The 23,676-nt window shown below is 45.8% G+C and overlaps 1 protein-coding gene across 1 annotated transcript in view; it reads left to right on the top strand.

Moving 5' to 3' along the window:
- Positions 1 to 22,154, top strand: part of BPIFC (BPI fold containing family C) — a 53,461-nt gene extending 31,307 nt beyond the window's left edge. The window contains exons 10-19 of the mRNA XM_040990994.1: positions 96 to 156; positions 1,677 to 1,768; positions 3,033 to 3,209; positions 4,348 to 4,401; positions 5,190 to 5,360; positions 5,980 to 6,047; positions 16,077 to 16,119; positions 18,986 to 19,049; positions 19,783 to 19,859; positions 21,803 to 22,154. Coding sequence (XP_040846928.1) covers positions 96 to 156; positions 1,677 to 1,768; positions 3,033 to 3,209; positions 4,348 to 4,401; positions 5,190 to 5,360; positions 5,980 to 6,047; positions 16,077 to 16,119; positions 18,986 to 19,049; positions 19,783 to 19,859; positions 21,803 to 21,925 — 930 coding nt within the window. The 3' untranslated portion in view covers positions 21,926 to 22,154. The remainder of the gene's footprint in view (positions 1 to 95; positions 157 to 1,676; positions 1,769 to 3,032; positions 3,210 to 4,347; positions 4,402 to 5,189; positions 5,361 to 5,979; positions 6,048 to 16,076; positions 16,120 to 18,985; positions 19,050 to 19,782; positions 19,860 to 21,802) is intronic.
- Positions 22,155 to 23,676: the final 1,522 nt, after the last annotated feature.

Genomic DNA, 23,676 nt, shown 5'->3' with positions numbered 1-23,676 from the left:
CTGATTTAAGGGAAAGTATAGTGGTACTCCATCAGAGGGTTTCATTTCACTAAATAATCTGGGGTTTTTTTTTTTATTCCTTTTTTTGCGGCCAGCTCTGTCCCATTATCACAGATGAAGTGGAAGCACTGAACGCCAATCTCAGCATGATGGAGTGTGAGTTCCAGAACTGTCTCTTCTGTCTTGTTCTCTTCCTACCTACAGATTCAGCTGCCCTCCAGGTTAGCTCTTCTAGGTAGCTCAGCTCCAGCTTTCCCCTCAGCTTTCCATTCTGCACAATGTTGTCCCCCCAAAATATATGTGGATAACATACCCCGATGTGCTGAACTGCCAATGAATTACACCACTGCAGGCAGAGGTGGCTCCAGAGATGTGGGTCAGAGTTCTGCCCTCGTGAGCTCCAATCCTAGATTCAACATTAAATTCAGAATGATTAATACCAATCATGACCAGATCATCTCTCATTCTAATCCCTTCAGTGGCTGCCTTGGGCGCCTTGGGCATCAAGTCCAGATACCTGCTGGACTGGTTTCCACCCACCTCTCCCCACTTTCTCTTGTACTTTCTCTGTTCCAACAGCCACGCTACTTCTGCCCCCTCACTCCCTGCCTTTGTTCATGCTGCCCTCCCTGCCCGGAAGAGCTTCCTCTGCCCTCCATCCATCTGTCCTTTTAGAAGACTTAATGAGCACCTATCTTTCTGCTTCTCCACTCCACCCCTCAGCCTTCCCCTGTCCTGTTCACTCCTCTTTGTCTTCAGGGGTCTGTTCCAACAGAGTCTCTTCCAGAATCTCTTACCTGAAAGCCCACACCTTGCAAAATCATACCTTCTCTGTGCTCACATGATCCCCATACATGTGTCTTTGCACTCCATTCTCCATTCGCCTGAAATGGGCTGAGCACCATTGGTGCTCAGGGTGCAACAAAAAGCCCAGGAGACTGAAACTCCTATCCTCTTTGGAACGGTCGAGAAAGGCAACAGAAAGCAAAAGAAATAAATAAGCCCTGTGTAGTGGAAGTGATAAGAAGAACAAGAAAATGTGGAGAGGAAGTGGGGAGGGTTTGTGTGTTAGTGTGACAGGAAGATGCTGGAGAGACCTGCGGGGAGCTGCTCCAGGTAGAAGATACGTGTGCACAAGGGCTTTGCCACAGGAGTAGGTCCAGCGTGCACAAGGGAACAAAGCAGCAAGAGCTGAGGTTGGAGACTGATACATTGATGAGTAGATTTCCAGGACTGCGGGTCACTGTGAGGTCCATCTCTTACTTTGATAGTTTATTCCTCAAATATCCGCAATGAGCAGAGCTGGGCCAGAGTGATCCGGGAGCTTCATCCAGGTCTCCCATATAGGTGACGGGGCCAATCTTCCAGCGCCTTCCCTGACACACTAGCAGGGAGCTAGATTGGAAGTGGAGCAACTAGGACTCAAACTGGTGCCCATATGGGATGACAGCAGCACAAGTGGAAGCTTAGCCTGCTACACCATGGATCCAGAAAATCAATATTTTAAATAGAATTTAAAATTAAGAGGCTCTGCATTATTTACCTCTAACAGTGATCAAACTCCATGAAAAAAATTAAAATAGCATAAAACAACTCATCAGCTAAGAGCAACATTTTTCACATGTCTTCCCATGCTTTTAATGAATGTAGATTTTCTTTTTTCATTGTCCCTATAGTTTTAACCAAGATCGACAACTACACTCTGCTGGATTATTCCATGATCGATTCTCCAAAAATTACCGAGAGCTCCCTTGACCTGGATTTCAAGGTAACTTTCCCATCATCAGAATTCTCACTCTGGATGTCAACAACCAAAATTTCGAGAACTCAGGTTACATTTACACATAACATGCTCCTCAAATCATTGTCTTTTCTTTCGAGAAACTCTGTCATGTTTATGTCTTTTCCAAGGATTCTGGAACACTTTATTTGTGGGCCAGTGATCATTGGGATTTCACAACCTGTGTCTGCCCCCTTCGAGAGATGTGCCAGGGTGCCTTTCCTCGGGGAGTAGGTAACAGCCAGGAAGGGAATGATCTGCATTTATTGTAAAGTCACGCATTGGTAGAACAGTACATGTTGGTCCTGTTTTTAATGCTCAGGTTGGTTGATTTCCATGAGGATAACTGACTTCTCCCAGGGTCATAAATGCAAGGAAATGATGTTTACTGATGCTGAACATGGAAAAGCAATCACTGACCTAATGTCCAGCTTGGCTTCAAAGTTAGTATTATTGTCATTAGGAAACACATCAGCTTATATTTCGCTTTCTCAGTCTTTGAAATGAATTTAATGGTGTGTCAGATTATTTTACAATAACTCCCTATAGCTAATGAAACCATTAGGAATGCTGCAAAAAATGCTTTAAACCATTCAGAATTCTGGGTCCTTCTGAGTCTATAATGTGCCAGGTACATGCCAGTCATGGATTTTTTTTTTTTTATTATTGGAAAGGCAAATATACAGAGAGGAGAGACAGAGAGGAAGATCTTCCATCCGATGATTCACTCCCCAAGTGAGTGCAACGGCCGATACTATGCCGATCTGAAGCCAGGAGACTCTTCCAGGTCTCCCACGCGGGTGCAGGGTCCCAAGGCTTTTGTCCGTCCTCAACTGCTTTCCCAGGCCACAGGCAGGGAGCTGGAAGGGAAGCGGAGCTGCCGGGATAGAACCGGCGCCCATATGGGATCCCGGGCATGCAAGGCGAGGACCTTAACCACTGCGCCACCGCGCCGGGCCCAAGTCATGGATTTTGAAGATTAAAGGTTTGGTTCCTCTGCATGGCACCTCCTTCCTGCGAGAAAAGTGCCAGCTAGTAGCTTCTCCCTGAGTTACACCACAGGACAGACAGAGATATCCAAATATGCTCAGGGAGCGTCAGAACTTTGAAACATCAGAGAGTCAGAAGCCTTATTATCTCATCCCTACTGAGTCTTGGGGGGAAGGGGGGAGGGTCTTCTTTATTCTGACCTAAGAGGGTCGACCTTTTCAGACGTTTCACCCAACCCACTGGTCTTTCTGTTTTCCCACAGGGCACTTTCTACCCTCTGAAGAATGCAGTTGATCCCCCCTTCTCACCAGTTCCTTTTGTGCTGCCCGAAGGCAGTGACTCTATGCTCTACATTGGGGTCTCCGAGTACTTCTTCAAGTCTGCCTCTTTTGCTTATTTCACAGCTGGAGCTTTTGATGTCACTTTCTCGACCAAAGAGGTGAGGACAGTTAACAAATGATGACAATGACACCATCAGCTCACCTTCCTATCAGTATCCTATTGTGAAATTTTTAAGTCATGCTTTTGAATTCTAGACCTTTTAAAGTTATCACTATTAGCAGGACAATGAACAAAGGAATTGTGGAATGAATGTTGCTTTTCACTGGGGAGTTATTTTATGCTAATTTTGGTTTTTTCATAGTATCTGACCACTATTAGTGATATCTTAAATAATGCCAAGATCTCCCCTCCCCAACCAGTTCAGACTGCCCCTCAGTAATTTCAACATATTTAACTCTCCTATGCCAGAGTAGCCTCAATTTGGAAAGTGAAGATAATGATAGCCCCATATTGAAAGGACATTAAAAAATGTAAATACATGTGGTGCACTCAGCCCCATCCGTAGCGCAGGGTAGGGGCCATGTAATGGCTACATGCCATCCCTGTAATAATAGTGTGGTTATAATTGTTGCTATAATTGCTATATGTAGTTATAATTGTTGGAGTTTCACCAATGTACAGGCCGCCCCGATGGTAATAGCAACTACCTTATCTCAAGAATAGGACAGCTAAAAATAACAATAATTTAAAAGAAGAATAGGACAGCTAGCACTCTTTGCCATGTACTTCCATTTTATAACGAGAATCCTCTCTCCTGCCAGCAAATCAGAGTCATTTATGGAGACTCCCCTTTGAATCTCCTCATTCTATACTTCTTAATTGTAGTTGTAATTGAAATGTTTAGTGTGGCTGTACCAACCTCCTAGAGTGCTGACAGAGGACACTCTCACATTCAGACTTGAAACCCCTTTCTCTATGAAGGTAAACGGCTTAAGCATCCTGTCCCAGAAATCTCTGAAAATGAGAACAGTGACACCAGACTTGTTGTGAACACATTTTTGCACACGTGTGTGTGTTCCCAAGTTAAAAGGTGCTTACTCAAAAGGTGTTAAACTTCCTTCGTGACATTGAGCAAGTCACTTTCTCTAGGCCTCAAATTCCTAATAGATTATAACAAATATTGTAGTGTAACAGCACCACAATTCACAGAATCATAGAAAACATTACATATTCCCTAAAGAAAAAAAAAATCCAGCTAAAACCCTTACGGTGATGTGGTGGTCTTTATTTTTCAGATTTCCAACCATTTAATCCAAAACTCTCAAGGTATTGGCAACATACTCTCCCGGGTAAGTGCTTCGAGTTTGACTCCTTGATCATGTATTTAATTTAATTTCAGTTACTTCAGGAAGTCTTATAGGTTTTATATCTCCTTTAGGGCCAAGTTTGAGTCCATCTTTCCATTAGTAAGAGGTTTGGTTTTTTTTTCTATCTTAATCAAATATCCACAAATGCTTACTGAACAGTACATGTTGAAACACAGTTAAGGAACAATTAAAAGCATTGTAAGTTCACAAAAGAAGTCAGGCGTTGCTTCCACAAGGTCCCATCACCCTTGAAATAATTAGCTTGAAAAAGGACTGATTAGCTTATGTGAAGGATCACATAATTTGTAATTTTAGTAAAATGACTATTAGTACTATGCCTTAATAGCATAGTGAGCATTGGCCATGCTGTATCAACAGGCTTCGGTTTGTTCCCAAAGACAAGGAGATAGAGGTGTAGTATCCTGATTCTAGAGCAAGGATATCAAGTCAGACAGATTTGCATCCCACTTGTACCATTTATTTTAGTACAGGTTTGAGAAAGCCCTCTCCAGGACTCCCATAGTCTATTCTAGAACAAGGATCCTGGTAGAGTGTACCTCACAGGGATTCTGGGAAGATGCGCAGGGATCATTCCTAAAGTTTCTTGTATTCGGTAACAGTCAGATGTTGTTGACCATGTGTGAGTGCTGTTGTTGTTGCTACTATTTAAAAGGTGGTTTTTGTATTTTAGCTGTGTTATATAAGATTTAATCATGGCAGCCCACCCCAACTCCGTGATCTCCCATCTCTGTCTCCCTGCATGTCCGCAGATCGCAGACATCTACATCTTGTCCCAGCCCCTCATGGTGCGCATGATGGCCACAGAACCTCCCGTGATCAACTTAGAGCCGGGCAACTTCTCTCTGGACATCCCTGCCTCCATCATGATACTCACCCAGCCTGGGAACTCCACTGTGCAAACCATCGTGTCCATGGACTTTGTAAGTCTAAAGACACAACACAAGGGCTGCCTGTGGGTTGCTAATCCTGTTCCCCCTTGGCTGATGGGTCATTACAGGAATGAGGACAGGGTTACGACTATAGGGGTAGATGTGTGGAGGGAGGGGGACCAGCACTCACTTCCTCCACTCATCGCATAAAATCTGACCCGTCTACCTGTGCGCCCCTTCCTACTCTCTCATTTACATGGGTGGCTGTGTTTCTCTGCTATTTTAAATAAGACAATCAAGGTAGAATTCAAGTTTACTTGATCAAATGAAACTCTTTTGCAATCTGATAGAAAGGAACTGATAGGATCAAACTAACTAAAATATCACACACACACTCACACACACACACACACACACACACACTCACTCGTGTACGTGAAGAATAGAAACAACAGAAAAATCATTTGAAAGGAGATCCTCACACAGAAAGTCTTTACAGTTAGTTTTCCCTCTTCCAAGAAAGGATTCTCCAAGAAAATTTTTTCCAGTATCTTTTAGAGTAATCAGGGAAGGGGGGTGGAGTGGGGGAGTTGGGCTTATGAGCCTAAAGGAATTACATTTGTTGCCAAAATGAGCGGATCTTAGTAAAGAAGGCTTTTGTTGTTTACAGGTTGCTAGTACCAGTGTTGGCCTGGTTATTTTGGGACAAAGATTGAGCTGCTCCTTGTCTCTGAACAGGTGAGATCGATTGATCTGATTTGATTTTGTTTGATTTCATTGATCTGATTTGATGATTTCTAAAACACGTGGTAATAAGGGAGTCCACTCACCACAGGGACAAAGCAGCCATTAAAATGGCCTCAGTGCAATGGCTCAATTGACTAATCCTCACCTTGCAAAGCACTGGGATCCCATATGGGCGCTAATTCATATCCTGGCTGCTCCACTTCCCGTCCAGTTCCCTGCCATGGTCTGGAAAAGCAGTGGAAAATGGATCAATTCCTTGGGCCCCTGCACCCATGTGGGAGACCCAGAAGAAGCCCCTGGCTCCTAGGTTTGTATTAGTTCAGCTTCAACTGTTGTGTCCATTTGGAAGTTAGCCATTCTATAAACACTAGTCATATAACGCTTTCTTCCATAAAAGATCAGGTAATTTCAACATGGATCTAATTAAAAATTGTATTGTGAGGTTTTCCTTTCTTTTTTTTTTTGTTTTTTTTTTTTTTTTAGATTTTATTTATTTGGAAAGCAGAGTTCTAGAGAGGGAGAGACAGAGAGAAAGTAAGATCTTCCATCACTGGTTTGCTCCTCAAATGGCCACCCTTGGCAGGACTGGGTGGGGCTGAAACCAGAGCTTTATCCTGTTCTGTGGTTGAGTGCAGGGCCCTAAGCGCTGAGGCAATCTGTTGCTTTCCCAAACTTATTTACCATAAGACGAAGCAGCCAGAACTCAAGCCAGTATCCACAGGGGATGCCACTGTCTCAGGTCACAACACTGATCCTGAGGTTTTCCTTTTTCCTTCCCTTGGAGTAATGTTAATACAAAAGGCAGAACAAAATCATTGAGAGCGTAATTCCATGATATTGGTACACTTTCTAATTAGTAATATAGCAATATAAAATCCCTCTTTATCAAATTCTGAGAGTGATCCAGAGGGAAGACATAAAAGTTGAAGGGTTAAGAAACCAAATTTCAAATCCCTGACCTCCAGTTCTGTGACCGTGATTAAGGTTGTTTGTCTCTTTGAGCCTCAGTTTCCTTATCTGGGAAAGAATAAAGTCGTACTGGGTCCAGCCCAAGGTGCCATCAGATTGTAACCATCTGATCTCAGTGCCAGAACAGACAGTGAGCAAGAGTTTGTCCCCTGGTCACAAATGCACGTGGTGCTGTGTGAAAGGACATGAGCAGGTCACTTGCAGCACGCAGATCATTAAACAGGAGCTGTCCCTTGGAGGTCTCCCCATGGTCCGTCTTCCTCGTCCCTGTAGAGCTAAGGGTTGAATGAGTCAGACTGCCGGGTGGGTGGAGGGGCGTTTGCAGAGAGATCAGACGGTCTAACAAAAGTCACGGAAAGAAGAAAAGGAAGACACATCGCAGAATCCGAAAGCAGCTCTGGGGGTGGGGGTGTCTACCTCCATCACCATAGATCAACTTGATGGTTATGAAGGCTACTGTGGAAACACAGAAAGTGTTTTCAATAAATCATATTAAACGGAAAAAGCAGAATACACAATTGCATAAACAGTTGTGTGAAAGAGCTTTCCATCTGGACAAGAAAGTGAGTCACACATGTGAGAAGAGTTGTGTCGGAGACAGGGTGACAAAGGGCTTTTTTAAATAAAGATATTTTTGTAACTATACTGTTGTTCCCCTGAAAGGAACAGTGTTTAAAAGATACCTGTGGTATGATTTTTCCAAAGAGAAAATGTTTCTAGAAGGCTGGCTGGAATTTATTCAGCCCTTCAAACCAGAGCTGACTTTCCCATTAGGCACAGTTCCTTTAGCCCACCATATCTTTTTGAAAATTGTTATTCAAGAGGCAGGAAGACAGACAGAAAGAGTTGGTATTCACTGATTCACTCACCAGATGCTCTCGACAGCCAGGGCTGGACCTGGGGCCAGAAGCTGAAGCTGAAAACTCAATCCACATTTCCCACGTGGTGGAGGGACTCAGTCATTTGAACCACCGCCACCTCCCAGGCTGGGTATTAGTAGGCAGAGGGAGTCAGGAGTGAAGCCAGATATCAACCCCAAGCACTTCAACATGGCATAAAGTCGTCCTAACCATTAAGCCCAACACCCGCCCCAGCCCATTATTGTTTTGGTATTCATGGAAACATTTGCGTATGTTTTAAATGAAAATGTAAAATATAAACAATGCAGATTAGATAATAGCTATCCTTATTTCAGCACAGTTGTAACATATAATCTTAGTATCTTGTTTCGTGGAAGCGTCCCAAAGGCAGAAGGGCCTGAGGCTCCCAGCATTGGTGAAGTGACCCTTCTTCTGGCAGATGAGGTTGATAAAATTCTGAAGCATGCTAGTGACCTCTCTTGGATAGTTCTGCAGTTGAGAGGACAGGGACCCAAGAGTAGGAGGATGAGGAGCCAAGGGCCCAAGAGCAGGGAGTTGGGGTGGGGGGAGGTAGGCCATGAGGAGGAAGGAGGGAGGGAGGGGGAGAGGTCAGACAGTGGTGCCTGAACAGCACGACTCTGAGCACAGGTGAGACTTCACATGTTGGAAGACAGGGAGGGAAGAGAGACCAGAAACTGAGGCAGTGGAACATGGAGGGGCAGAGGGCTGTTGGTTGAGGCAGCGAACACCTGAGCAGGTAGCAACATGTGTGTGTGTGTGTGTGTGTGTGTGTGTGTGTGTGTGTGTGTGTGTAAGAACTGGCAGGAAGGACTTCCTGACACTAGGACTTTGAGCTGTGCCAGCCAGCTAGGAAAAGGCCTGAAAGAGGAAGAAGACCAGACTTCCCTCCCAACTTCCACAGAATATTCCACCAACAGTCCTCCCAGTATGATCAGTTGCATTTTGTTATAGGAGGTTCTGAAAATAATGGATTTTGATCCTCTTCAGGTCACGCTGCCCTAAGAAATGAGTAAACTCATTCTATAGTTTCCTACAGTCTATGGCATACTTTGGCCTCGTGGGCACAAACTGTAAAGTTAGGGTCCTACTCTGCTGCCCATTCCCTTGGGAGCCTCCCCTACCCCAGGCTGAGGAGGTCTCCTAGGTCCTCAAGCCTTAGGCAGTAGGGTCTGAGCAGGACTCACTGCATGTGGGGGGTCCACAGCAAAATGAAAACGAAAGACCCTTCACTTGCTTCTGTTTTTGAACTAGGCCTTTCTGAGATGAAGCCCTGTTCCATGGACACTAAATCCAGGGTGGCACCTGCAGGGGTGTCCAAGCAGACAGTGAGCAAACTGAAGGCAAGGCAGGTGGGCCAGGGCTTGCTCAAGCCTCAAGCAGCCAGATGGAAAGCCAGAGTTTGCAAAGCAGTCCCACAGTGCTGAGAGGGCAGTAGTGGCCCCTGGCAGCAGGAGCAGTGTGCTGCCGCCCACGTGGGCTGTTCCAGCCGGCTTCTCTGCTTCTGCGCTCCGCATGCACTGCTTTTCAGGACAAGCTGGTTTGGTGTTGGGTAACATCCAGCAGGAGAGTCGTGATGTGGGCAGGAAACTGTGGAACATCCCTGAGAAGAAGCCGGGAGTACAGGCTTCCCAGATAAGCCCCAGGGAGCAGCTCAGCCTTCCTAGTGAACCCTACCCAAATGTGTCTCTTTAGGAGCAGCACACGGCTAGCTGTGTAGACAGAGCTACAGCATGGTGGGCTTAGATAGACGGTGTGAAGTCACCTGCTGTGGAGTCTGACTGAGTTCAGATCCCAGTCTTGCCATTTATTAGCTATGTATTTGCAGGCAAAATACTTTCTTTTAAGATTTCTTTAACTCTTTAAAGACACACTTACAACCTAGTGAGACAGAGAGAGTCTCCCACCTGCTAGCTTACTCCCACATGGCCACAACGGCCGAGTTGGCTTATCCTGAAGGCAGCCCATTGTTACTGAACCATTCAGAACTTGGAGAGCGTCCCTGACGTCACTGTGACTGAGGTTTGGGGCACTCGCACGCTGTGCTCCACACACAGACAAGTAACACAACGTCCATAGAGCAGACAGCAAGCACATGCAATCGCTACCTGACTCCGCACTTCAGAGCTTGGCCAGATGAGTATTTCCCAGCATGAACCATCTGGGCAGAAACCCAGGAAAGTAAGCAGGTCCAGGCAGGGTGGACTCAGTTACCTTTGGGATCACGCTTTGGGCAGGTGGGTGGAGCTCATGTGGGCAGCTGTTCTGGCCCCTATCTCCACCCTTCCTCTCGGATACTGCTGAAGCCAAGGCAGATGAATGCCACAGCCAGATGGCCCCCCACCCACACCCCGTAATGGGAGACGAAACTCCGATGGACCCTTCTCCCAGACTCAGTGTGAAAATGTCCAAGCTGCAGGAAGAGGTGAGGTTACACCAGTGGAGCATTCTTATTCCCATGAAGGTTCTTTCTGTAGTGGAACTAACTAGTTCAACATGTTTCTTCCCCCAACACTTTTTACAGAGCATTCACTACACGCCGGGGTTTTAAAGCTCTTCAATCACTCATCCTACCTCGCATTCTGCCAGTCTTACCTCCTGTGGCCCCTTAATATAGCTCCCAGCCTGGCAGACCCTCAAAGAGATCCCAATTCCAATCAGTACTCCCCACTCAGCTCACTCTGCCCATTCACTCATGCTTCCATTCAGGAAGAGTCGACTTGGTACCTGTTAACACAAAGAGTTAGTAGTCCCTACCTTCCATGTCCACAGCCCACTGGAAGAAATGCTCACATTAACCAGTAGCTGCAAAGGACCGTGCTGGCGGTGTCTACAGAGCACTTCTATCACCAGGCTACTGATTCACACACTAAGACATTCCTCATTTCTCTCTTTCTCTCTCTCTCTCTCACACACACACAGCCCCCATCACACTAGTTTCTTCACCTTCTTACTGCTCAGAACTTCTGCAGCGACTCTGTGTGGTGCATAAACCCAGCAAAGGTCACCTAGGGGCACCCTGCCTTGTTAGTGTCCTGATTGCTTGCAGTGTATAGTTTCTCTGTATCCTGCGCAATGGTACACACAAATGAAATCTCTCATATTGCCCAGAACATCACTGAGAGTAGACTGAGAACCTGGAAAACCTCTTGACCTACCATTCTTTTCCCCATATAGAAGCCAGAATATTTACAAAATACAAGCATCTTTTTATAATAAAGATTTTTATTTTTATTGGAAAGGTAGATATACAGAGAGGAGGAGAGACAGAGAGGAAGATCTTTCGTCCAATGGTTCACTCCCCAAGTGACTGCAACAGCTGCAGCTGAGCTGATCAAAAGCCAGGAGCCAGGAGCTCTTTCAGGTCTTCCACATGGGTTCAGGGTCCCAAGGGTTTGGGCCGTCCTTAACTGCTTTCTCAGGCCACAAGCAGGGAGCTGGATGGGAAGCAGGTCCACCGGGATTAGAACTGGCAACCATATGGGCTCCCGGCGTGTGCAAGGCAAGAACTTTAACCACTATGCTGTTGCGCCAGGCTCTCAAGCATCTTTTTAAAACTATCAGTGGCTACCTTGCTCTTCATGTGACGTACATAGTCCTAAAATGACCTGAGTCACCCAGCCTAGTCAACCCCCATATGCCTCTCCAGGTTTATCCAGCTGTGCTGTCCCCTCCAGGAAGGATTATTTGGCCAGTGTCTGGCTCCCCTACGAAGGTGAGCTGCCTGGAAACAGTGGCCACGCCTGGCTTTGCCAAAGTCTTGTCTTTAGCAGCACCTGTCCCAGTTTTGACAGCTATTAAGCATTGAGTAAGTATCTACTGGATGAGTGAATGAATGCACACTCAGTGTTGAAGTGTGTCAAGATCTGTACTCAAACCAAGCAATACAAAGATGGCTAGGACTGGGTTCCCACCCTCAAGGGGTTTCTAGTCACTGATCAAAGACATAAACAAGAGTTGATTTCAATGTCTGCTGTGGACTTGGAGTTGGAGGAATGACACTGGTAGTGCTCACAACGCTTGACTCCTGATTCACATTTGCAAGATTAACCCAAATCACAAAGAACCTTTCGTGACACTTAAGCATTTTGCACTTTAGCTTTGGTTTACAGTGTGGGCCATACATCTTCTCTAACAGTTTTTAAATAGACCATAATTTCATATGTCTGCACAGCAGGGCTACGCAAATTCCCCTCTTTCCCAGAGGCTTCGTGAAGTTGGCTCCAAATCTAGGACGTCCAGCAATAACTTAGGAGCCTGGTAGAGGGTGGTAAGTCAAAGCATGGAAGTTGGGCGTCACCTAGTGGCTGGTTTGAACTTAGCAGTCTTTCAGAACCAAATACAGGGAGACTTAGCCCCTTGCTCCAAGTGGTAAGTAGGATCTATTAGTAACCCAGCCTGGCAGGTGTGCCTGGAGAATTGGGAGAGACAAAAGGAGGACAGCCAGGGAGGAAAGGACAGTCTTGTTCGTGGGAAATCTCAGGCAAGTTCATTCAAATCAGGAAGTCCTGAGATGACCAGGAGAGGCTTGGGCTTATGATGAGAAAAGAAAAAGAGAATCCCACAAGTGTATCCTATTCTTATGTAGGTTAAATTTCCAAACCCCTCCTAAAAGGTGGTATGGCCAGGACAGGCGGCCCCATCACATTTCCATCAGCAGTGCCTTCAAGGAGCCCCAGCGGATTCGGGGTCTTTTCTGCTGAGATCAGCTTGAGCCACAATGCCCATGAGCTCATCTCTGATCCTCACCAGACTACAGTTTTTATGGTGTTTATTTTCAGAGAGCAATTTGAAACAATCCGAAAGCCTGATTTGATACTCATGTGCTATTGGCTGATATAAGTAAACAGGATTCTGTGAATGTCTGCTCCTCACGTGTAGTAACAAGAGCAGGCTTTTGACGTAAAGGTCATGGTGCTGTTTGGGACACCCATGTATCGTAGCTGAGTGCCTGAGTTCCAGCTGTGGCCCCATGCCTGACTCCAGGCTGCTGCTGTCCTCTCACCTGGGAGACTTCGATCAAGTTCTCAGCTCAAGCCTTGGAGTTAGCCTGGACCTGGCTCCCATGGGCATCTAGGGAATAAACCAGTAGATGGGAGCTCTCTCTTTCTCTCCCTTTCTCTGTGCTTTTCAAATAAATTCGGCACATTTTCAATGCCTTTGTATCAAGACAATGTAGTAACAGAATAATTCTTGAAAGGAAATACCTGAATTAAATCTTAAACTGTTACAGAGTGAATGAGCAAGGGGAAAGACAACCTCCCAGAGGCAGGATCGACATGAACAAAGGCAGAGAGGCCAACCACAGGTGGTGTGCTGGGAAAGAACTCACGGTTATGTCCACACCTTCTCTGTCCAGAATCACTCTAACACTCGGAGACGCCAACCAAAAATATCTTAAAGATGTTCAGATATGGGCAACTAGCAATATAAGGATGTTTTAGGGAAAAAAAAAAACTATGTTTGAACTTGAGATGTTTTGCACCTGAATAAATGTATTGTTTAACTCATTTTTCTCACAAATTTGTTTAAATACCCTAGTTAGATTTGTATCTTATGATGAGTAGCAATGAGCGATAGTATCCAGAGGCCATAATGATACTGTTTGCAGACATTCATAAATTTTAGTTTTTCAGTTTTTCTTAGGTGGGGTTTTTTCTAAGATTCATTTAGGTTTTGGGGGGTTTTGTTTTGGTTTTTGCTTTTGTTTTTACTTGGAAAGTTTGAGTTACAGAGAGAAAAGCAGAGACAGAAAGAAAGTTTTTCCATCTGCTGGTTCCTTCCCCAAATGGCCAGAGCTAGGCTAGTCTGAAGCTGGGAGCCAGGAGCTTCCTCCAGGTCTCCCATGTGGGTACAAGGGCCCAAGGACTTGAGCCATACTCTGTTGCTTTCCCAGTTCATAAACAGGAAGCTGGATTGGAAAGCGGAGCAGCCAGGACAGGAACTGACACTCATTTGGGATGCTGGCACTAGTTGGCAGAGGCTTAGTCTATTGCGCCACTGCACTGGCACCATTGGTATATGCTTTTAAGCTGATCTTTTTCACCTCAGGCCCGTAGGGTCTAATGACCACAACAGCACAGCACTGAGCAGTTCAGGGTTACTGAGACTGGAGGTCAAGGTGGAGAATGAAGAGAAGAAAGTGAAGAGGCGTCAGGGAGCTGGGTACCACAAGTCTCCTGTGCAGTACAAGAAACGCACAGATTTATCACAAGCCATGAAACAGGTTGATCGGGGGAGTGTCCTCATCAGGCAAACTTGTAACTCTGGGGATGGTGTGGGAGGTGGGTTGGGAAGGATAAGGCAGGAACTGGGGAGATTCATTTCAACGCTGATGTAGAAAAGAAGTGCTAAATCTAGGCAAAAGTGAGCCTTGGAATGCTAAGGGGGAGGATGGAGTGGGAGGCCAACAAGGGGGGGCACGTCCTTCAAGAAAGGGAACTCTAGGACGAGTCCCATCCTCCAATCTGCCAATAATACTCCCTGTCTTTGGGCTTCAGTTTCCCAATCTCCAAAATGAAGAGGTTTCGTATATGGGAAAGACTACTAATGGACCATTCCTTGAAAAACCTGGGAAAGAAAGCAGCAGTGTGGGACTTTGGCTTTCACATGTAAATTCTATGAAAGATCAAGCATCAGGGAGACATTTGACCCAATGGCCAAAGTTATGATACCTGCATCCCACATCCGGGTGCCTGGGCTCCATCCCAAATCCAGGTGCCTGGGCTCCATGCCACATCCGGGTGCCTGGGCTCCATCCCACATCCGGGTGCCCGGGGTTCCATGCCTGATTCTGGCTCCAGGCACCAACTTTCTGTTAGCACAGACCCAGGGAGGCAGCAGTGATGATTCAAGTCATTGGTTTCCTGCTACTCACATGGGAGGCCCGGATTGGGGTCTTGGCTTCCAGCTTTGGTCGCAAGGTCCAGCTCCAACTGTTGCAGGCATTTAGAGAGTAAGCAAGCAGATGAAACCTCTCTCTCTCTCTCTCTCTCTCTCTCTCTCTCTCTCAGTCTCTCTGAGTCTCTCTCTTTCATAACTAAATCATATTTACTTAAAACATCAGACATGAGAACATCCTGTAACTCACCCTGACCAGGCGTCTAGGTGTGGCCTCCCTGGTACTCAGACCTCTAGAGCAGGTGCCCTGCTGATCCTGGACAGAGACTGTCAAGGACATCACGCTCTGACCTACGATCGTTTCTCCTGAGAGTAACAGCTCCTATCTGTAGAGTGCTAAGGATAAACTGGGCACTGTTGGAAGCATTTTATGTGCATCACCTCATTCAATTTTCACTATGGCTCTATCAGGCCAGTATGATTCTCACATATATTTTACAAATGAGGAAATTAAGGCCAGGGAAATAAAGTAGATCTACAGAGGTATTGAAGCAACAGGGCTTAAACTGAGGAATTCTTCATTATTTTGTAGTGCATTTTACCTCTCTTAAATATTTACCTCATGCGTTACTTAAGCGGCTTTATAAAAATGATATGGGTAAAGTGACCTTGTGAGGGATGTCTCTTAGTCTAAACAGAGTATTTGTTTGTTTGTTTGTTTGTCTACTTACTTAAGAGGTAGACAGAGACAGACAGACAGGATTCCCACCCACTATTTTATTGTCCAAATGCCTACAATAGCCAGGGATGCGAGCTGAGAACTCAACCCAAGTCTCATGGGCAGCCATGTCCTGCTGTCCTCCAGGGCACACGGTAACAGGAACCTAAATCAGAAACAGAGCAAGGACTCGAACCCAGGCCCTCTGATACGGGATACAGGCATCCCAACTGGCCACTGCACCAACTAGGCTGAACTTGTATCTTTGAGCATAGGATTGAGATTCAGATCATCTGGGTCTACAATAAGGAGTCGGGCCAGTCAGAAGGCTAAATGCAGAACCAGAAGACCTGAAAACTGTTTCTTCAGATTGTTCTGTATTCCAGGTTCCCAACACAGGTGGGAAACTTACACTTATTACAAATACAAACATTTGCTGTTCCTGCTCTGCTTTGTAAGCAGCGAAATACAGAGTAGAAGATGTAAATAGAACTCTGCCCACTTTGTACTGTATTTTTAATAGTGACTTTCTGAACTAAAAAAAAAAAATCTGTTTTGTTTATTTCAATGAAAGTGGTCATCATGAACCTCCTTTAACTTTTTTTTTTCTTTCAGATTCCGCCTCTCTTTGCCAGAAACGAATCGCAACAACCTTGAGGTAGGAGTCAGAGCTCTCAGAGGTCCTTGCGGAGGGAAGAGTGAGGTCCCAGTCAGGAGGGATGCTTGTCTTCCAGGCCTCTGAACGCATGATCTCTCCACGGCTGTGGGTTTTCCCTTGAGCGTTCCTGTGTAGTGTAGAGAAGACGTGACTGCAGCCTGCTCACTTGAGCACACTGAGGACTGTGCTCCCCATCACCACACTAGGAAACAGGGAGTTCACAATGGAGTCCTGCGGTGGGGCTCAGCTCGTTACTGCCGGGGAGCCGAGTCCACCCCAGTGGCCAGTCACGTGCTAAAGAGCATAAGCAGCGAGGCGTATTCCGGCCAGGGCAGCCAGACAAAATTCCCACTGAAGACAGGCTGGAATGATCAGACATCACCTCCCAGGGGATGATAGAAGATGAGGAACTTGGTTAGATATCAATGAATGATCATGAATCAAGGATGGGAGCTCTAGAGGAATTGACTTAGGTTCTTTGCCAAAACTGTACTTAATAAGAAAGGGTGTAGAAGGATCAGGAGCCTGAGTAAAGTTGGGTCAAGCAATGGGTGTAGTTATTCATCCACAGACCTCACTGCAATTAAGCCAGAGGGGAACTCTCCAATTTACTCTTCTTCAGGAAAACTTCAAGAAGAACTCAAAAGACCAAAACATATGCTGGGAAAACAGGCAGCATTGGGATTATTTCATTTGCTCAAAGAATAATCCTCTAAGGTTAAATTTATAGCCAAAAATATGAAAATAAATAAATGCAATTATATCCCAGTATCCCATTAGTGGAGATTACATGGAAATTATTAGGCTCTGATTGGGTGTTCTTTTCTAATGATTTCCATTCATCTCCTGGAATTAAGCCAAGGCTGACTCTATAGATTTGAGGGGGCTGGGGCCAGGCAAGGTGGGAAGACAGGGAGGAGAGCTCAATCTGATGACTTGCTGGTTAGAGGAGGGAAAGCTCAACAGGCAACTTGTAAACTCCTTTCCCCCAGACTTCAAGGAGAGGCCAAATCACCACTTCATTCATTCATAGCGAGCACTGATGCAGAGAGGTTAATAGCATGGATTTTGCTCTCCAAAGACTCGGCTAGAACCATGCTTAGTTTATAAGAATGGAACAGGGGTGCAGACACAACACATGGATAAAGACCAAATCTAACAAGGCAGGGCAAATAAGTGTGGGGTTACGGCTTAAGCCTTGGGCCTGTTGAGAGGATTTGTTGAAATTGTATATTGAGTACATGGTGGTTATTAAATTGGAATAATGTCATTTTTAATATTTATAATAACTATTTCAGCTCTTTTCCCTCTACGTCAAGAGATGGCATAGCGTAATAGTTTCATATATAAACTCTGAGGCCAGATTAGAAGCATAAACTCCCACTCATGATTGTGCAACCTTGAATGTGTTTCTTAACCCCTCGGAAGGCAAAGCCTGGGACATGATAAGTGCTGAAGTTAACAACTGCCACATTCAACAACAGAAGAAAAATTATCAGTAGGAATAGAGGAAAACAGCCAAGATGTCAGAGAATTTAGCCAGGAGGCCAAATAAACTGGAATTGTTTCATTTCACAGGAATATCCCAACTTTGAATTGAGGATGATTAGCAGCCAGGAGCAGTGGTGTTCGTAAGCTGGAAAATAAACCCTAGCTTTCATGCCACACATTAAGGTGCTGTCTCACACTCTACAGGATAGAACCCCCACAGCACAGCCATTTGGTAGATGACAGGCTGTAGTCAATGAGAATGGGTTGCTGACTTTCTCATAAACAGTGCGTCCTGAGTCCAGAGACAAGACAAAATGAGTCCAAATCTGGGAAGGTCCAGTACACTGCTAAGTATTAATAACAGAATTGTGTCATGTGTAATCATGGCATTTCTGGGGGCAAAGAAGTGCGGGAAGAACAATGATATAAACCTGGCCCATTACCCGATGACTGACTAGGCCAAAGCCAGGAGCCAGGAACTCTAAACTGTTCTCCCACGTGGGTAGTGGCAAGGCCCAAGTCCCCAGGCCGTCCTCCACTGCCTTTCTAGGCAAGATGTGCTGGGTAGGAAGCAGAAACCGGGACTCCACCCAGCACTGTAATATGGGATATTGATATCAAAGGAGGCTAAGCCACAATGCCAACCCCCTAATGTTAATCTTCACAAACACCCTTTATGATCATTCCCCTATTACCTTCACTTTACAGTTGAAGAAACTGAGGCACAGACAGGCTGGATAACCTTCTCAACATTATAGAGTAAATATGGCAAACCAAGAGGTAAGCCTAGGGAATCTGGCTTTAGAAAGCCACCTTTGCTCAACTCCAAAGAGATTCTTTGGAATGCTACACGTTAAGTCACACACACATCATTCACTAGGTGAAATGATCGTTATTATGGGCTGAATAACACCTTAATCCTCTCAGAAACCAACACTTTGCTCAGATTATATAACCACCATGGTTTATTAAAGATAAAGTGGATCTTCTGATGGTGTCATTAACTTCAGAGCATAACACAATGCAAGGCAACTCCTGCGGCTGAAAAGTCCCTGATGAAAGCAAAGGATGTCAACTGGGAGCTTTTGTTGGTTATCTCCTTGGTAGGTGTGGAAGCTGCCATTCTGCTGCCATCCTGTGGCCTCTCTGCATTTGCTTTCACCAGGATCCAACCCAAAAGGAAGCACGTGTGTCCTCCAGTGAGCGGAGAGTTTGGAAAACCTGTGTCCCACGACGCTAGTACATCCTTACGGGAAGATTCGCCTTCATGTTTTGGATCTTGATCTGTTCCAGGAAAGCGCATGTTTCAGTCAGCCACGGTGCTTGTAAATCACCCTGATTTGACTGCTAATGTGGTTTTTCTTCTTCATTTTAGGTCCTGAGGTTTGAGAATATTTTATCCTCCATCCTTCACTTTGGAGTCCTCCCACTGGCCAACGGTAATACATCCATGGGAAATGATGTGATTGGAAATGGCTAAATGTTGGGGCTTGTTTGGGACTTTCCAACATTAAGTGGAAAGTGTTTTTAGAATATTATTATGACCCAAAAGCCCAGAGCCAGGACTTACAAAGTTTGTGCCATCAACAATTTGGTTGCAAAACTAGTTATTCTGGATGCAAGCCATTTGCACACTCAGCAAGCATGGGTAATTCCAAACATTTGAAACCACCCCGCTAGGCAGCAGCATCATCTTCAGGTCCACAGGAAATGAGCTCATCATCCCTGGGGAGCAGCTCTGTGATTGCTAGGCAAGCCCCACTCTCTGGGTAAACATAGTTTTCATGCATGGAATCCCCGGGCCTTGTCCCCACACCACAATTATCCATGAACTGCCGCATTTAGAGTTTGGTTTATTTAAAAGACTCTGTATGAGACACCAAAATGTTCTCCAGACCCACTTATTAACTATTTTCAAAATGTAATTTGGGCAATTTGAAGGTGAACAGCATTTTTCTGCTGTCCAAATGCACATAATTGGAGGTGTGTTTTTGTTAAACATGGCTCAATTGATAGTTCTTCCAGGAAAAGCTTGGAACAGATCAGAAAATGCCACACCAAGAAAAATAAAAAGATAATCAGTGAGAAGTCTCTTGATAGTCTTTTACCAAAACGTTTACCAAAACTCCTGTATCCACACTCAATGATCTCCTGCCTTATTCTATATTTTAGCAAAACTGCAGCAAGGATTCCCTCTGCCCAACCCATATGAAATCTCACTCATCAATTCCAATATTGAAGTTCTTGAGGTAAGAATACAAATCTCCTGACCAACCTGTCTCTTTTCCTGTAAGAATGAATTGTCTCCTGTTTGGGTTGTTTTGTATTTTAGATTGTTACTGCCATGTCTTTTCCTAGACTAAGGAATTTTGTGAGCAAAAGTTTTAGCTGTTAAAAGGTTGCAGTTCTGGGCTGTAGCATTGTTGGCATACATATAAACCAGGTCAAGGGGTTGGGCCAGGTAGGGTCAGTCCCTAGCACACATTGACACGAGTTAGAACCATGACAACGTGCAGGCCATGCTGGGTTGCCTCATCACAGGATATAAAGCAGAACATGTTAGATAATTCTCCTGGCCAAACTTTGCAACATGTTCCCAGGTTCGTGGAAGCACTAAGGTGCACTTTGGCAACCAGTAGACCTTGGAAAGGATTTTCTCAGATCCGGAGCAACATAACCAACAAAGGCTCAGAACTATCAAAAATCACTCAAGTAACACCCACGGGATATTCTTCCCACATCGGAGCCGCTAAGGTGTCCTCAAATGACTGTCCCCCAATCTGACAGCAAGGAGCGGCACCTTTCCTCTCCTCCCCTGCAGACACAGGAGGAAAAGAAAAATGAAATATTTGTCCCACCCACCTTCCTCCATCCCTGAAGCTCCCCACCCTAATCAGAGGCCCACATGGGTGTGCATCCCTCTCAACGATGCAAAGAGCATTATAAAGAAAATCAAATGTTTTAATTCCAAAAAAAAGTTGCAGTTAGCAATGAAAACCACTTAAGCATCAGTTCATAAATCAACCCAAGCTCAATTTTCACTTGGCAGCCACCTTTATTCACTCCACGGCACCAAAGGCACACCCTTTTTTTTTTTTTTTTTTTTTTTGCTTCATGAGAGGCCATTGGACAGGGAAATCTCCTGTCCACTTGTTCACTGCCTACATGCCCCAAATGGCCAAGATCGGGCCAGGCTGAGGCTGGGAGCTAGGAAATCAACCTTCGTGTCCCACATGACTAACAGGAAGCCAGTGCCTTGAGCCTTCACCTGCTGCCTCACAGGATCTGCATTGCCAGGTGGCTGGGGTGAGAAGCTGGAGCCGGTATTCCAGCCAGGTACTACAAATGGGGCACTGAGATCTTAACCACAGCGTAGATGCCCCCCCCCACCAGCTGTGTTTTAACATGCTTTGTATTTTCTCCACAAAACAAATTGTCGTTCCGCCTTGCTGATGAGGCATGAAGGACTCAGAGGCAACGTGGCTCAGGGAGCGGTCGAGGGCACGGCTGGCTGTGACAGGTTCTCTTCTCCCATCAGTGGGCCTTCTCTGAACTAAGACCCTCCTCTGGGCTCAGAGACCTACTGACAGCTGTTTTCCTGGTGACCACATCAACTAGCTTCAGACTGACTTTTATGGCCTTTCTTTTGGCACTTGTTGACCTGTGCATTTATTTTTGGTTGGAGAAGATGGAACTACGAAGATACTTCAAGACACTCATAGAAAATGGACTTAAAAGACATATTTTTGTGCAACAGCCATTTTAAAGTCATGCAGTTTTTCCATGATGTGCGTTTTCTATGAACTATCTTGTGTGGAGTTTCTGAAGGAGGCCTGCTCCCTACTCTGCCCCTCACCTGGCACTGCCACGTGTACAGTTAAGTCACAACCCATGATGGTATGCAGGGTCCTCAAAAAGCTCATGCAAATGCATATCATGAAAGAACACGTCTGGGTTTCAAAAATGTTTGCAGCAAAATACGTGTCCCTTTAAGAGCCATTGTTTCCACTGATCTTTTTTGAAGTGCCTTTGTAAATCAAGAATGTCTTGTTGCTCTGTCTGAGACCTTACAGCCAGGGTTAGGCGTGGGGAAAGGGCGTGACACAATGGGACCTCGCTCCCTCAGCCCTCACGCCCAGAGCTGCGCTGGGGGCGCATCCCGTTCATCTCTGCACCTCTGCATCCTTTTCAGGGTTACCTTTTGATCTCCACCGACCTGCAGCACGAAAGGTCCTTGAAGCAGCAGCCAAGCCTCCCCCGTTGGAAAGAGCTGAACCTGATCCATGGACAGTGGTGGGGCAAGCCAGCCCCTTGACTGCAACTTGGCAGGCCACCCCGGGAACCCCACAGCCGCTGTCTACCCAGAGGGCGACGACAGTGCCTGCTGGGATCGTAAAGGCCCTGTGAAGTGTTCTGGCAGGAACTCTCTAGAAGGACACAGAATGGGTTCAAGAATGTGTGCTCCGAGCACGGAGGGGCGGGGTCTGGGCTCGCGCATGCTCTGTGTGCCTGAATTCTTAGGATTCCGAAGCTGAGAGCGAGGCGTGTACTTCAGATGGGGGTAAGAGACAGGCGTGTACCTGTGATGGGGGTAAGAGACGAAAGTCTGTTCTAGCATCCCGTGTCACCGGGGCAAGCCCTGCAACTCCCCAAAGTGTTTCTCACACCTCTGTATTGGAGTTTGTTTTATATTTGCTGTTACTGCCCCTCTGTGTTTAATTAAAATTGTTTTCTATCTATACCAATCCAGGTTTTATTGGAGATATGTCCTGCCCTGAAAACTTTTAATCAAATAAGACAGAGAAAAGAGAAGAAGACTTAGTTTTTTTTTTTTTAACCAGGCAAAAACTGATTCTGTGTGTGTATGTATATACATATATCAAGAATTTGTTTATTTTTTTAAGATTTATTTATTTATTTGCAAAGTAGAGTAACAGAGAGAGAAGGAAAGAAAGAGAGAAGTCTTTCATCCACTAGTTCACTCCCTAAATAGCCACATGACAAGAACTGGGCAGATAAGCCACGAGCCAGAAGCTACTTCTGGTCTCTCCTGTGGGTACAGGGCCCAAGGACTCGGGCTATTCTGCACTGCTTCCTAGGCCATTAGCAGGGGAGCAGCCAGCCCTCCAACCAGTACCCATATGGGATGCCAGCCCCACAGGTGGAGACATAGCCTGGCTCAACACAGCATTAGCCCTAAGACTTGATTTAAAGTGGGATGCCTCTCAAGGTCAATCTCTCCACTGAGGAGCAAGCTAACCATAAGGAAATCTGCAAGTAACATCGTTTCTCTCTTTTTTTTAAGATTCATTTATGTAGGGCCCGGCAGCGTGGCCTAGTGGCTAAAGTCCTCGCCTTGAACGCACCGGGATCCCATATGGGTTGCCGGTTCTAATCCCAGCAGCTCCACTTCCCATCCAGCTCCCTGCCTGTGGCCTGGGAAAGCAGTCGAGGACGGCCCAAAGCTTTGGGACCCTGCACCCGCGTGGGAGACCTGGAAGAGGCTCCTGGCTTCGGATCGGCATAGCATCGGCCGTTGCGCTCACTTGGGGAGTGAATCATCGGACGGAAGATCTTCCTCTCTATCTCTCCTACTCTCTGTATATCTGACTTTCCAATAAATAAATAAATCTGGAAAAAAAAAGATTTATTTATGTATGTTGGAAAGGCAGATTTTTGGAAAGGAGAGATAGAGGGAAAGATCTTCCATCTGCTAGTTCATTCCCCAAATAGCCACAACATCCTGAGCTGAGCCAACCTGGAGCCAGGAGCCTGGAGCTTCTTCCGGGTCTCCCAGGCAGGGGCAGGGTCCCAAGGCTTTGGGCCGTCCTCTGCTGCTTTCCTAGGCCACAAGCAGGGAGCTGGATGGAAAGTAGAGCAGCTGGGATAGCAACCAGCACTTACATGGGATCCAGGCGCTTATAGTTGGAGGATTAGCCAATTGAGCCGCTGTGCCGGAGCCCATATGATTTCTTTTAGGCACCTCCCAGTGCCTAGGTTCAAACCTAAGCAATTCCTAGTTGATAACGATGTTAACTTTGTTCAGCCATGTGATCCATGGGATGC

The sequence above is a fragment of the Ochotona curzoniae genome, unplaced genomic scaffold (assembly GCF_017591425.1).
Source record: "Ochotona curzoniae isolate NIBS_2020 unplaced genomic scaffold, NIBS_Ocur_1.0 contig_1014, whole genome shotgun sequence".
In the NCBI taxonomy this organism is placed as follows: domain Eukaryota; kingdom Metazoa; phylum Chordata; class Mammalia; order Lagomorpha; family Ochotonidae; genus Ochotona; species Ochotona curzoniae.
The sequence above is the reverse complement of the archived record's forward strand: the minus strand, read 5'-3'. Positions and strand labels throughout refer to the sequence as shown.